At 32.8% G+C, this 14,826-nt stretch overlaps 1 protein-coding gene across 1 annotated transcript; it reads left to right on the forward strand.

The window, feature by feature from the left end:
- Positions 1-523: 523 nt before the first annotated feature.
- Positions 524-4,552, forward strand: LOC129959779 (uncharacterized protein K02A2.6-like). Its single transcript, XM_056072671.1, has 3 exons — positions 524-1,053; positions 1,104-1,328; positions 1,464-4,552. Exons 1-3 carry the CDS (start codon positions 558-560, stop codon positions 4,550-4,552), a joined length of 3,810 nt encoding a protein of 1,269 aa, XP_055928646.1. The 5' UTR covers positions 524-557.
- The last annotated feature ends 10,274 nt before the right edge of the window (positions 4,553-14,826 follow it).

Consider the following 14,826-nt stretch of genomic DNA (forward strand, 5'->3'; position numbering starts at 1 on the left):
CAAATCTAAAACTCTCAGTTATATAGCTTATGAACCAATATATACAAAACAGTTAAAATTAGCTCTTCTAATATGAATGTTTTATGTACCGACATATACAAAAAAAAGTAGCTAAAATTAGCTTTTCTAATAAAATTATTCGAAAAAAATGTACATACATTTTCATAAAATAAAAATATGATCCTACCTTAAAACAAACAACTCCGTAGTCGATCTCGATAATTTAAAAATACGAAGCCTACTTTATATTACATATTTACGTATCGAAAAAAAGAATATGAATATTTTTTAGTTCCTACATGTTATGTATCTGGCAACAGCCAGATTAGAGAAAGGAACTGTTATGTATCTGGCAACAGCCAGATTATAAAAGAACCTTCCAGGCTGTGTGACGCGCGCCTGCTTTCTTACCTTTTTGAGTTCCGTAGTTCTTAGTTTTGTACTTGTTCGGTGTAGTTGTTGTTATGCTCGTTCGTGCCTGTGCATCTTAATACTAATAAATGTTCTTTGCGTGTATGTAAAACGAATCGTATCGTCTCTCGGTCTACCTAGCATACATGACAAAAGAGTTGGCGACGAGGATGGGATTTTCGAACATTAGTTTTGAATCTTATGATGCGTCTGTGGAAGACTGGTCCAGTTATGTGGAACGTTTAGAATCTTACTTCGTTGTTAATGGGATCGAAGATAAAATGAAAGTCCCTGCTATTTTAAGCCTTATGGGAGCAACAACGTATAAATTGTTAAAGAATCTGGCCACTCCGAACATTCCTTCTGAATTGAATTATCAAGATATCGTAAAATTACTTTCGGAACATTTGAATCCTAAACCACTGGAGATGACAGAACGGTTTCGTTTCTACAAGAGGAAGCAATTTGAAGGTGAGTCCATTGCAAATTATTGTGCCGAATTACAAAAACTGTCGATACACTGTAACTTCGGGAACAATTTAAGTACGATGCTTCGTGATAAATTGGTGATGGGTCTCAAAAACGAAAATAAACAGAAAAAGCTGTTAGCAGAGGATAAGTTAACATACGAAAAAGCTAAGAGCATTGCATTCGCAATGGAATCTGCTCAGAGAGATGTGCGTGAAATTCAGAATCAAATGGTATCGATAAAAAATTACATAGTTCGCAAGATAAAACTATCAAAAAAGATTTTTCTAAATTTAAGAAATCTGAACCTACAAAGAAGTTTGATAAATCTCGGAAATGTTACAGATGTGATAGTACTCAACATTTAGCTCACGAATGTAAGCACAAGAACACTCAGTGTAGGAATTGCTTAAAGAACGGGCATTTGGCAAAAGTCTGCCGCTCAAAACGTAACGAAATAGTTAAACAAATAGAATCTTGTTCTGAAACTGTACCAGTTAATAGCGTTAAATCACCACGACATGCAAGGGATAAGATTTTATTAGAAATTTTTGTTGAAGGGAATAAATGTTTATTTGAATTAGATACTGGAGCTGCTATTAGTTGTATGAATGTGAATGAATTTAAGAAACTTTGTCCGGATGTAGCCATTAAGCCTACCAAATTATTGCTTAGGAATTTCGATAATTCTATGATAACAGCAGCTGGCCAAGCAGTGGTGCAAATTCAATACAAAGATCAAATTAATACAGAAACTATTTATTTGGTACATGCAAAAGTAAACGCAGTTTTTGGTCGTGAATGGTTGAGAAATTTCCAATTAGACTGGAGCTCAATTAAAGCAGTTCGGGCTGGAAATTGTAATTCTCGAACCAATAAATTAAATATCTTGCTTCAAAAGTATGAGAACATTTTTTCTCCGGGTATCGGGAAACTGGAAAAGTTTTGTTGCCGTCTTCAAATGAAACCTAATTACAAACCGGTATTTTTTAAACCTCGACCAGTACCATTTGCTTTAAAAGAAAGAATAGAAACTGAACTTAAGAGGTTAGTTGCAGAAGACATCATTGAGCCGGTGACATATAGTGAGTGGGCTACACCAATTGTTCCTGTTATCAAACAGAATGGGAACCTACGAATCTGTGGTGATTATAAGGTGACTATCAACCCGGGACTAAAAATTGAGCAATATCCGTTACCCCGTATCGAGGACATTTTTGCTGAACTGGCAGGAGGGGAGTTCTTTACTAAAATCGACTTATCTGAGGCATACCTTCAAATGTTAGTTGATGAGCGGGACCGACATCTATTGACGATCAATACTCACAAGGGTTTGTTCCGTTACAAGAGAATGAATTATGGTATAGCCTTAGCTCCGGCAGTGTGGCAGAGAGCCATTGAACAAGTTTTATCAGGCATCGCGGGGGTACACGTATTTTTAGACGATATTACCGTAACGGGGAGAAATGATCAAGAGCATTTTGAAAGGTTAGAATTAGTACTACAGAGACTAGAAGAATATGGTCTCAGAGTAAATAAGCGGAAAAGTGAATTTTTTAAGAAATCTGTGAATTATTGTGGTCATACAATTGATAAATTCGGCCTCCACAAAACACAAGACAAAATCGATGCAATTACGAAGGTACCAGTTCCAAAAACTGTATCTGATTTGAAGAGTTTTTTGGGTTTAGTTAATTACTACGGAAAATTTATTCCCAACTTATCTACTCGTGTCGCTCCTTTCAATAATTTACTGCAGAAAGGTACTAAATTTTTGTGGACTGCAGAATGTGAAAAAGCTTTCAAGGCATTGAAACAAGAAATTGCTTCAGACCGAATTTTATGCCATTATGATCCTAAGTTACCTCTTGTATTACAAACTGATGCATCACCAGTTGGAATAGGAGCAGTTTTAAGTCACATTATGCCAGATGGTTCAGAAAAACCAGCAATGTTTGCATCAAGGTCATTGACTAAAACGGAACGTAATTATTCGCAGATAGACAAGGAAGCATTGAGTATCGTATGGGGAGTAAAGAGATTTTATCAATATTTATTTGGTCGACATTTTGATCTCGTAACCGATCATAAACCCCTAGTATCAATTTTCGCACCTAATCGTAGTTTACCATGTCTATCAGCAACACGAATGGTTCATTATGCACTTTTTCTCCAAGCATTCAGTTATACAATCAAGTATCGAAATACAAAGAATCATGGCAATGCAGATGCACTTTCACGGTTACCACTAGCAGTTGACAAGGGCTGTGAGTACTTGACTGAAGCAGACGTGACAAATATTTCGCAAGTTGAATTAATGCCTGTTACAGCAACCGACATAGCTAGAGCTACTAAAACTGATAGGAAATTGTTCGAACTGTATGAAAGTTTAAAATCTGGAACTGAATTACCTGTGCCTTGGAAAGGTAGAGAATCTGAATTTTCATTGCAAAATGGTTGCATAATGTACGGTCATAGAGTATGCATTCCTGAAAAGTACCAGAATCAAGTTTTGGAAGAACTTCATGTTGGACATCCTGGAATTGTCAAAATGAAGGCCTTAGCAAGAAGCTACTGCTATTGGCAAGGTATTGATGCCAGTATAGCCAATTTTGTTAAGAACTGTTCAGCTTGTATCGCAACGAGGAACGAACCAGCAAGGATAAATCGACATCCGTGGGAATGGCCAAATGGACCTTGGCAAAGGATACACGTTGACTACGCTGGTCCTTTTATGGGTAAAATGTTTTTTGTAGTCTCTGATGCATATTCGAAGTGGATAGAAGTCATTCCGATGAAAAATATTACAGCTAGTTTTACAATTCATCATCTTCGTATTCTTTTTGCTCATTATGGAATTCCCTTAACTTTGGTTAGTGATAACGGCGCAAGTTTTACTAGTTACGAATTTCGACATTTTTTGAAACTGAATAATATTAAACATATAACTTCAGCACCTTACCATCCTGCTTCGAACGGACAGGCAGAAAGAATAGTGCAGTTGTTCAAAGCTTCGTTGAAATCCAGTAGAGGTGATTCTGGAGATCTAAATGTGAAATTACAAAGATTTTTATTACAGTATAGAATAACTCCACATTCACTCACGGGAGAAACTCCGAGTGCCTTGTTTTTGAAGAGATGTATTCGCACTAGGCTTGATCTTTTTAAACCAAATTTGAGAGACAAAGTTGTTCAGAAACAGAGTTCGAGACTTAACACAGAATCTATCTTGCGTGAGTTTCAGGAAGGGGAGAAAGTAGCCGTAAGAAATTATTCCGGACCTAACAAATGGAAAATTGGAACAATTATAAACCGAGATGGAACTTTGAGTTATAGCATACAAGTTGGAAATGAAATTTGGAAGAGACACGTAGATCAAATAAGGAAATGTGGGAAGTCGATTGAATTATCCCAAGCTGATACTGAAATTCCAATTTACGATAAAGAATTGAATTTTCCAGATGAGCCAGTATCCGATGATGTTGCTGAATCGGAACCGCCTGCACCTGTACCTGAAGTTGTCCCTGAACCTAAGGATGTACCTGTATCTGCCACTCCAAGTGATGAGATGCCACCTGGGCCTGTACCAGATGCTTCCGGAAAGCCGAAAACTGATGTACCACTCCGACGCTCAAACCGAATCAGGAGACCTCCAGAGAGACTGGTCCTGTGACTCTATATTTTGTCGGGGAGGAACTGTTATGTATCTGGCAACAGCCAGATTAGAGAAAGGAACTGTTATGTATCTGGCAACAGCCAGATTATAAAAGAACCTTCCAGGCTGTGTGACGCGCGCCTGCTTTCTTACCTTTTTGAGTTCCGTAGTTCTTAGTTTTGTACTTGTTCGGTGTAGTTGTTGTTATGCTCGTTCGTGCCTGTGCATCTTAATACTAATAAATGTTCTTTGCGTGTATGTAAAACGAATCGTATCGTCTCTCGGTCTACCTAGCATACATGACACTACATTTTAAAAAAAAGCTTCATTGAAATCCAAACTAAAACGAAAGCCTCCTAAATATTCATTCTCAAAAAGAACAAAAATCGAAAGGAAAAAAAAAAAAACGAATTTAGAGCAAACACGCGCACAAATGTAATACATATTTTAAGAAAGTAGCAAAAATACATTTTTCTAGAATACATGAAAGGGTTATTTGTATCTTTTGAGATCATCTCTTCGGCTGAAAGCATAAAATTTTGCGTCCATAAAGAACATGCATTGATCATAAAGCTCAAACAAAGTACTCGACTAAAAGATAAAAAAAAAAAATGCAGAAGACGCCTCGACTTATTACACTCATAGACACATCAACTTTTACGAGTTTTTATGTTCATTAAAGGAACAGAGATAAATCAGTCTTGGAGTTCCAACAATAAGTCGCGATTCAAAACGTAGTTATTTTTTTACCCTCTTGCCGTTTTTTTTCATATTTTACCTTCAAATGAACTCAAACTTAGATAAATAAGATTGCTTATATATTAGGACGACCCATAAGTTTCTTTCCTATTTCTAATATGAAATGAATACACAATATTTACTGTTTAAGATATGATTTTGTTACATAAGAATCCTTTTGCTCTATTACCTTCTTCCATCTTTCAGGAAGCCTCATTATGCCTTCTTTCCAAAATTGTTGTGTTTTGGACAAGAAATATTTCTCGAAGTGCGCTTTTGTTTCGCTGGTGGATTTGAAGCGCTTATCGCGAAGATAATTTTTTAAGGACAGAAAGAAGTAATAATCAAATGGAGCGAGATCTGGAGAGTATGCAGGATACGGTAAAACATCCCTATCAAACTGTAAGAGCTTCTCTCTTACGACACATGCTATATGTGGTCTCGCTTTGTCATGATGAAAAACAACGCCTCGTCTATTCATTAATTCTGGCCGTATTTTTGCTATGGCAGATTTCAATTGATCCAGTTGATGACAGTATTTCGTAGAATTTATTGTTTCACCTTGAGGATGGAGCTCGTAGAAAATTACGCCTTTCTAATCCCACCAAATGGACAAAAGAACTTTTTTGTCGCAAAGCCCCGGCTTGGGGTGTAGTAGAACTCTGGTACGACTGAAACCGTTGACACAGACGGCTAATAGGTAAGCCTGCATGTTTGCACAAGCAGAGCTAGATAAGGCCTTTCATAGCGCGATAAAAAAAGAAACTTTTGGGACACCCTAATATTTATAGAAGCAATCTTTTCGTGGAAAATATAAATTTGCATACACTATGAATCAATCGCAATTCTTTATTTTTCAGTAATGGCTTTTACATATTTGTCAGAAATATGACTTTAGTAGCGACATTCAACAGAAAGTTAAATATTTTGTCCAGAATCTTTTTAATTTTAAAATATTTGAAATAAAAGTGATTTTTGTTTTTGTATTTTATGGAAGGTATTCTATTTATAAATTTATTTCCCATTTGTATGTAAATTAACTCCTGTTGGGGTCTTTCTGTGCGTCATGAAGTTATTTGGAAGATGAGTTTTGTGAAAATAGAATTCATTGAAATCAAAACTGGTTTCGAAATAGGCAGTGAATTTGAATACGATACGTTAGGGGCTGAAATTATTATTGATTTAAATTTGTAAATAGACTGAAAACACTTGGGAAGAATATGAAGAACAAAAACCGATTCATTATATTTACGTGAAAAATGATAAGTAGAAAGTTTCACTGATGGATAAATGTTAGTTTCCTCGCCTTTTCGGCATCAAAGTTTCTATAAATTTAAAACGCTGAACATTGTATCTGAACAAATGAGATACTCAATATTTTATGAAAAAAGATATGCAAGAGGTTTTTAATTTGAATTCAATGTGTAAAAAAGAAATATACAAACCAGAAAGGGAAATTAAATCTATGCATTGATGATTAGTTCTCAGACTGAAACTCATTTTATGAACTCTTTGAAAATAATTGCCGCAGAAAAATGTTTTTGAAGTTTTCATTTAAAATTCCTAAATTATTAAAAGCATGGAATGTGTAAATTTTAAAAGATATTTGCAGCTTCATCATATTTTTATTTTTAGTTCCAATAATACAAACTGATGCACATATAAATATTATAATTAACTAACTAATAAAATATAAAAATAATTCAAAATTATCATATTTTGAGTTAAACACAAATATTTATTTCAATCATAAGAAAATCGTTTCGTATTCTTAAAAGAACAATACAAGTCTATATACAATACAAGTCAATATATTTACATTAAAAGTCTACTTATCTGATGACTTAGAGGATTGTATCGACTTTATTTAAAATTAGGATTGACAATAAATAAAAATAAATAAACGATTTTTATTTGAATGTAAAACTAGTTTTAATTCATAGTGATTCGCCTATTTTACTTCAAATATGGAAACGACTCTACATTCTATTACTACATTACTTTATTATCATACTTCATTTTTATAAGTAAAGAATACTACTACATGTAAGTGCCGGCGTCCTGGCATAGGGGTAGCGCGTCTTCCCCGTGATCTGGGCGTCCCGGGTTCGAGTCCCGGTTTGGGCATGGTTGTTCTTCTGTTGTTCTATCTGTGAGATGTGTGAATGTGCCCTCCTGTAAAAAGGGGTTGTGCAAGCGAATGAGTGATGCGTGAGTGGCAAAGTCGTACTCTTGGCCCTAGTTGGCGCTGCTATAAAAAATAAGAGACGTCCCCCTCAGGCTTAAATCGCTGTCTTCGTTACAGTGGGCTTCTCAGTGGCAAGTGCCATAAGAAACAAACAAACAAACTACATGTAAGTAATATGAAAATAGCACGGTTGATACCTAATCGCAATCAACGACATTAAAAATAATACGTTTAAAACTGTACAATATCAGTTGGAAATTAAATGTTTCGTAAGAATCTTTATAGGTAAGTATTGAATGTCCGTTTGCTTGAACCTCATTCACTTCCATACTTTTGACAAAATCAAATAAAGTTCGGCGCACATGATCCCTCACACCTAAAAGGTTTAACCACGCTATTACAAAAACAAAAATCCTCTGGAGGGGGTGAAATAGGGGATTAGAATGATTTTACGGCTATAAGTTCAAAATACATCATTGCTAAAAAAATTATCTTATCTTAAAATTTAAAACATCTACCTTTTTAATGACGAATATCATTTTTCTACAACTATTTCTCAAATTTCATTCAATTTTTCAAAATTATTTTAAACAAAATTTACAAAAATTTCCTTTTTTCCATTGAAGTATGAAATGTATATATGTGACAAAAGGCAAGATAAGAGTATCGTTTACTGAAATCTTTAATGTTGATTATTATTCTAATTAAGGTTGAGGGTTCTAAGGCATTTTAAGCGATTGAATATATGAATTCGAAATTTGTACGTTATAAAATTATATGAATCTTGATTTTGCTTACATATAAAACAAAAAAGTGAAAGTTCAGCCACGGATATAGCGGACAGTTATTTAATAAATTATTAACGCGTTATGGAGCGACACAAAATTGGTATATATCATGCTTAGAAACGAGTCAGACAGCAGTACAGCAAAAATAAATGGCACTCTGGGTATCGTTTTTTTTTTTTTCACCACTTTGTCAAAATTCGTTTAAAAAGTGACATAAAGGCGCTAAATTTTAGCCTCCTTCGCTCTCTAGGATATCTGCAAAAATATCATCTTTGATTTTTGGTGAAATCTAGAACTGAATTTGTATTCTATCTGCCAAAAAGCCATCGCGAGGCTACTCCAGCTCAAACGATTTTTAGACCCAGACGAATGCTGAATAACCAGACGCCACACAAAACTAGCTCCATTTCAATGCATCCCATGAGTCGAATTTCCCGTCCCATCCATCAAAAGGAAAGGGATCTTTGATAAGACCCTTTACCCAATATGTCTCTCCGAAATCGGGAACCTAACAAGTTGCATATCATCATCTTATCTTTGTACTCGAGGCGGAAGTAGGAAGAAAATGACAATCAAAATTAATAAGGATCAAATTTTACTTAAAGGAAATATTAAAACTTAAATTTTTACTATCGTGCATTCAAGATAAAAGACTACAACAATTGTCATCTATTTAAAGCAATCCAAAACCAAATAATAATCCGAGACACAGTGCAATTAAAATTGTAGCAATGGGTCAAAATACTTTATAAATGCTCTTACAAAAGACAGTTCAAAAGAACCTCTCTTTGGCATATGACTGCTTCAAATTACCTCGATTCTAAGTTTACTTGGCTTAATGGCACATTTATGTGAAACCGGCAAAAGAATGTATTCCTTTTTCGACTTTTCATTCTCTCAGATAAAGCTCCAAAGTAATGACAATTTGGAGAAAATGCAAGTGATTGTTACGAACAAAAGAGGAAATGTTTGGTTTCCCATTTGAATAAGAGATTAGTTCTTTTTGTTTGCAGTCGGTTTAAAAGATTGCTCAGATCTGGAAAATTCTACTTTCTACGATCTCATTGTTCTGGCTAAAGGAGTTTTCCTTAAAGCCATTGTGCTGCTATTTGCGAACTATAGAAGATTTAAGGACTTAAATTATGTTTGTTTTGATTTTTATAGACTATATCGATAAGCCATTTTTTATTTAAGATATCACTTTAGATTTAATGACTTGGGGCGGGATTTTAGTAAAAAAAGATATTCGCAGAATAATCTTTTAAGAAAAGCAAATACTTAACAGATTTTAAAAGACGGATTTAAGTTCAAATTTTGACTTAAAAATGGCCTTAATATTTTATGTTCTTTCTTTGCATGCATGCTTTGGATACTTTTATTGGATAACAAGCTTTATTTGACAACAGTGTATATTTTCAGCGAAAACAATTAAAGAATTCTGCTAAAGCATCCACCTAATAAATTGGAATTTTTGTTATTAGCCCATTTCATTCGAACTATTGTAAGCAGTATAAGGATTTCATTTAAATGTTTAAGTGAGGGCTCACAAAAAAAGACGCTGCATTGAAAATTATTATTTAAGAGATAAATCTTAATATCCTCTTTCATTTCTATTTTGCATATATTTTGCTCTTAAAATAAATTAATAATGTAAAAACTTATCACTAAGAACATTCAAGCGGAAAGTACAAAAGATGAGAATATCAGAAATACTTTACATTTAGAGGGTAAATTCTTAATATTTTTGTTAAAATGTATCGATTTGCTTTTCCTCATTTAATATCATCATGTATGTAGGCATTTCTTTCTTTAAATGAAACTATTTCAGTCATTCACATCAGTGCAGTAATTTTTATTTCGATTCCTGGTTGCATTTTTCTTTTAAGATGCTTCTAAATTATTGAAATAAAGCTCAAGTAAATAATTGACTTAGCATTCAAATTAAATTTCCCGAGAACCTGCATTTTGAAAAGGTTTTTTAATATTACAACAGGAAAACAGTAATTAACATTTAAATTAAAATTTTTGCAAAAATGAAACTTAAAAGATTGTTTCAAAATATTAAAGTTGTAGAGCATGACAAATAACAAAGAAACAATTTTAAGGAATATTTTACTTGGTCTATGCTTATACAAAATGTAGTAAAGAATAAACAATGCAATTTCAAAAAAAAAATATATATATATGAAATATTTAGAGCCTACGAGACTTGTTTTAAAGTCAGAATCTAATTAAAACTAACCATATTTAATTAATGATTAATTAGCGTGGGAAAAAAAGTTTTCCATCTACGAAATATTTTATTCAAACTTAAAAATTGTCACAAGCTTAATAATCAATAGACCACTATGTGAATTCATGTATTTAAATGAAAGAATTTGTTTTAAGTTACAACGAAATTAATAACAAAATGCTTAAAATATAGTAATTAGACTGTTAGAAACAAAATTAATTTTAAGAAAACTATTGATAATTAAAATTTGCTCATTACTTTTAGTTCTGATTGTGCCTTATGTTTTGATTCAACATAATTTAAAAATAAGATAATGTAAAAGGGCAAATAAAAATTCCTCCTATACTTTTAAGGAACAGTTTTTGAAAAAAGATAAATTCAAGAGGACAATATAAGTAATTGTTAATAAAATAACACTGAAAAAATAGTAAAAATGAATAACTGAAAGCATAGTTTTACAGATTCTTTTTATTTTTGAAATGCTCTAAAATGAAACAAATTTTATTGTAGTGAAGTGATTTCTTTTGTTCCTTGGTTTAAAAATTAATTTACGTCTAATTTAAAAGTATTATCTGGTCAGATAAACGATTTACAAATTCCAGTCGGTTAAATGTTTAAAGATAACAGATACACAAAAAAGAAAAATCTTGAATCACTTTTCTGAATTGACAGCCAATATTTCATTAAAGAATCCAAGAATCTTTGAACTAAGAAAAAAACATTTTCCACACACCTGTGCATTTTGTTTATTTCAGCTGCTAAAAATATTTTTACATGATCTCTAGTATAAATTTCGCGAGTTGTCGGTTAATAAGAAAAATCGTAAATAATGTAATATTTTCGAATCGTAAATATTACATTCGGCTCTTATATAAAATCTAACATTATTTCCTTCAGTATTTGAACCCATTCATAAATGATTTCATTTAAATTCTGCATTACATATCCTATTTTGAACATTTATTGCAATTCCGATAAAAAAAAGCAAGATATAAAAGAATCACTTCACCTGAACGGATATCAGCTACATCAGAATACACTGTCGCCATAAGTATCAGTAAGGTTAATTACAAAATAGTTAACACATGCTTCAAACCTTCCAATAAATGATTTAACCTATCATCGGCCATGATTATATAACCATTTCTGTATCCTGAAGGTAAACGAGAATCACTCAATTCTCATGCACGTATTTCGTCCTATACTATATTTTCACTTTTACGGAGGGCACACAGTAATTCCAAGTACAAAGTTGGAGGGGAGCTAGAGAGCATCGATAAGAATCAAACACACAGTGAAGTATGATCAAAAATGGATTGCAGCGCTGTATGTGCCCTCCCAAGTCCACTACCTGTAGATTTCCTATTGCAGGTATCGAATGATTGCTATCAGCAAGAATCGTTGTACGAACGTTGAGCTGGTTAATGTTCCCTTCGTTCTCTGCGAACTTTATCGGGAGCGATTTCCAACAAGACCCATTCCACGTCACCAAATGTTCACTGATGGGCATTTAAACACGATGCCTTCAAATGCCGATGCAGGTTTCGTCACAATATCGATGGGACGTCATTTCATTACGCAATTTCAATGCATGACTTTCTGAATTATTTATTTGGACATAGATGGACTGGGCATGGTTTTTCTGCCGCATATTTCCCCCTAGATCACCCAATTTATATTCTTCCGATTTTTTTCAACTGTGCCCTAGAAGATTTTGATTTGTAAAATACCAATGGATTTCGAATGTTCCTAATGGGATGTATCGCCATTATTGCAGTTACTATCCATGAAATGACACATCCTTGAGATTGTTCACCAATCCATGCGGGGAAGATGCCATGCATGAATTAATTCAGTGTATGAAATGTTGGCCATCTGCTCTTCTTGTAATTATTATTACTCTATTTTTTTTTGGATAATAAGGCGTTTTATACTTCTTTCTGTTCATATTGTGTATTCAAGTCTCTTTTCTACTTGAATATGGCGTTTCGATCATATTTTTTGCGATTATGATTCTTAGCGATATATTCTACAGACATTCCAAATTTGTACGTTCAGTTCTGGTATATCTAGCATTTATATATAAGCTACTTTATCTAAATGTATTTAAATAAAAAAGAACAATCATGCAATGCCATATCAAATGAAAAAAATGAGAGGCCGAAATTGTTTTTAAAAAATTCATCTTGAGAAAACTGTCTCCCCTAAACTTTATAATACACTCGTTTGTAAAGTTGTTAACACCCCTTTCAGCTCCCCCAGCATAAAATGTGTTGCCTTGGATAAATCAGTGAGCGTCACAAGTGCTCAGAATTTTGTGTTTTTGCGCATGAGAGTTCTGTGCTTCGTAGAAGTAAAAAACTCAATATACAATTTGAATGACTTTTTTCCGATTGCAAAGAAAATGTGACACAGATCTACAATTTTAGTTTCAAGATTACTATTCACTTATCAAATTTAATTTATTTAAGTTTTTGAGTATCACAATGTACAGACCGTACATCACAATGTACATCATCGTTATACATCACAATGCACAGACCGATGAGGAGTCAGTCTGATGACAGACAGAGGATGACAAAATCTTATCTATCACCTTACGTCTCATAGTTATCGTATTCATCTTCACTTGGAATGACAGAAATGCAAACCCTGCGAATGCATTTAATCCATAGTTTGACTGAATACTACAACTTTGGTGTAAAATTTACAAACTATCCATCTAGCTCAAAGCGCTTACGAGTTATTTTCATCACAAAATTATTGTAAAAATATATTTCTATGACTCAGGTTGATCTGAATAGGAGATTTGTCAAAATTTCGAGTTCGATTATCACGATAATTTCTCTTCGTAAAATTCATATATCAGAAAGTAAAAGGACTAGAATCATTCGAAAGGTAATATCTCTAACAATTACGAATGTATTAAATGATACATTCTCAGAACAACCGATAGGAGAATCATGATTTTTTGCAAGGAATAATTACTTTTATCAATTAAATTTGACAAATTCTCAAATTTCTAAGTATTACGTTACAATGAGGTCATAATTCGTTTCATTTTTGTCAGTATATATAGTATTTTCAGTAAATTTTTAACGTATAAATAATATGGTTTTGACGAAACAAGTATTTTACATCTTCTTTTAACATGTAAATAATACACTGATAGAATTTTTAAAAAATTTACAATGTATCTTCTACAAAGCCACCTTTTGAAATGATGTAGTGCATTTCTGCGAATATTTATTTATTTTCAAATACCAATGGCAGCATTTTTGTTTACAAATATTTACTTTTTAATCTTATCGCTTTATTCTTTCTGCATAGAATAATAAATACATATTAAGCTATTTAAATACATCACAAACGAAAAAATTCAAAAGATAGTATAATAGAATAGTTTACAAAAGGGTATGGATTAATTGAGATGTCATTTCTATTATTGCCTTAGGCACAGAAATTATATATTTTCATTTTTTTAAAATAAATATTTGTTTTCTGAGTCACCGAATAATACCAAAGTCTCGATGAACTTCTCAAAAAATTTTCTGGAACCACACCTATTTACAAACACGTAGCATAAAACGTAAAAGTACAAATTTAAAAATTAATCCAAGTGAAACACTTTACGAGAAAATACTTGGCGAGAAGCCACCGCCTCCAAACATCTGCCAAACTATCTCTCTCCTCCCCCTAACATTCACTGTTCGATCACTGCAGTATCGTTTTTATTTTGACAGATGGCGTAGGGTCTTACGCAATATACCCTCAACCATAAAATAAAGATCAATATGAATTTGGTAGTTTGTGAAAAGAAATTCAATACTTGATATCGCATCAAATTCAATCTACGAAAATTAATAGAAAATAATTATCTTTTGTATTATATAGTTTGATTTCTAAGAAGGAAAAAGTGATACAGAAAGAAAAGTCTATATACTGCACGCATTTACTTAACTTTTTCATGCTTCACAAAGCAGAATTAAATAATCGATTTTTCATTTAATTACTACGGCAGAGTTTTGAAATTATGCACACCTTCGTGTCCATTAGCCCACTCTCTTTATACACTCACTATTATACACCGTATATCATATGATATAAACCCTCATTTAATCGACATTTTTAATAAAATTTTGATACTATGTGAGTGGCGCCATCTGATAGTGAATTTTAAAAAATTAATTACATGTTTTCACGATATTTATAATAATGAATTATAAGTAAAAGGCTAAGAGTAGGAAATAAAATATGAAGCTTTCAGTATTTAAAATATACACTTTTTAGTATAATAAAGGATAATGCTTTTATCACATTCATCTTTACATGAATTACATCATTA

This window comes from Argiope bruennichi, chromosome X2, assembly GCF_947563725.1.
Source record: "Argiope bruennichi chromosome X2, qqArgBrue1.1, whole genome shotgun sequence".
Lineage (NCBI taxonomy): Eukaryota > Metazoa > Arthropoda > Arachnida > Araneae > Araneidae > Argiope > Argiope bruennichi.

Bases quoted from the DNA above. Each gene is read 5' to 3' on its own strand.
- LOC129959779 (XM_056072671.1), top strand. From the start codon at position 558: ATGACAAAAGAGTTGGCGACGAGGATGGGATTTTCGAACATTAGTTTT. The intron at 1,054-1,103 runs GCATTGCATTCG...CGTGAAATTCAG, and splicing joins AACATACGAAAAAGCTAAGA to AATCAAATGGTATCGATAAA. The intron at 1,329-1,463 runs GTAACGAAATAG...TATTTGAATTAG, and splicing joins AAAAGTCTGCCGCTCAAAAC to ATACTGGAGCTGCTATTAGT.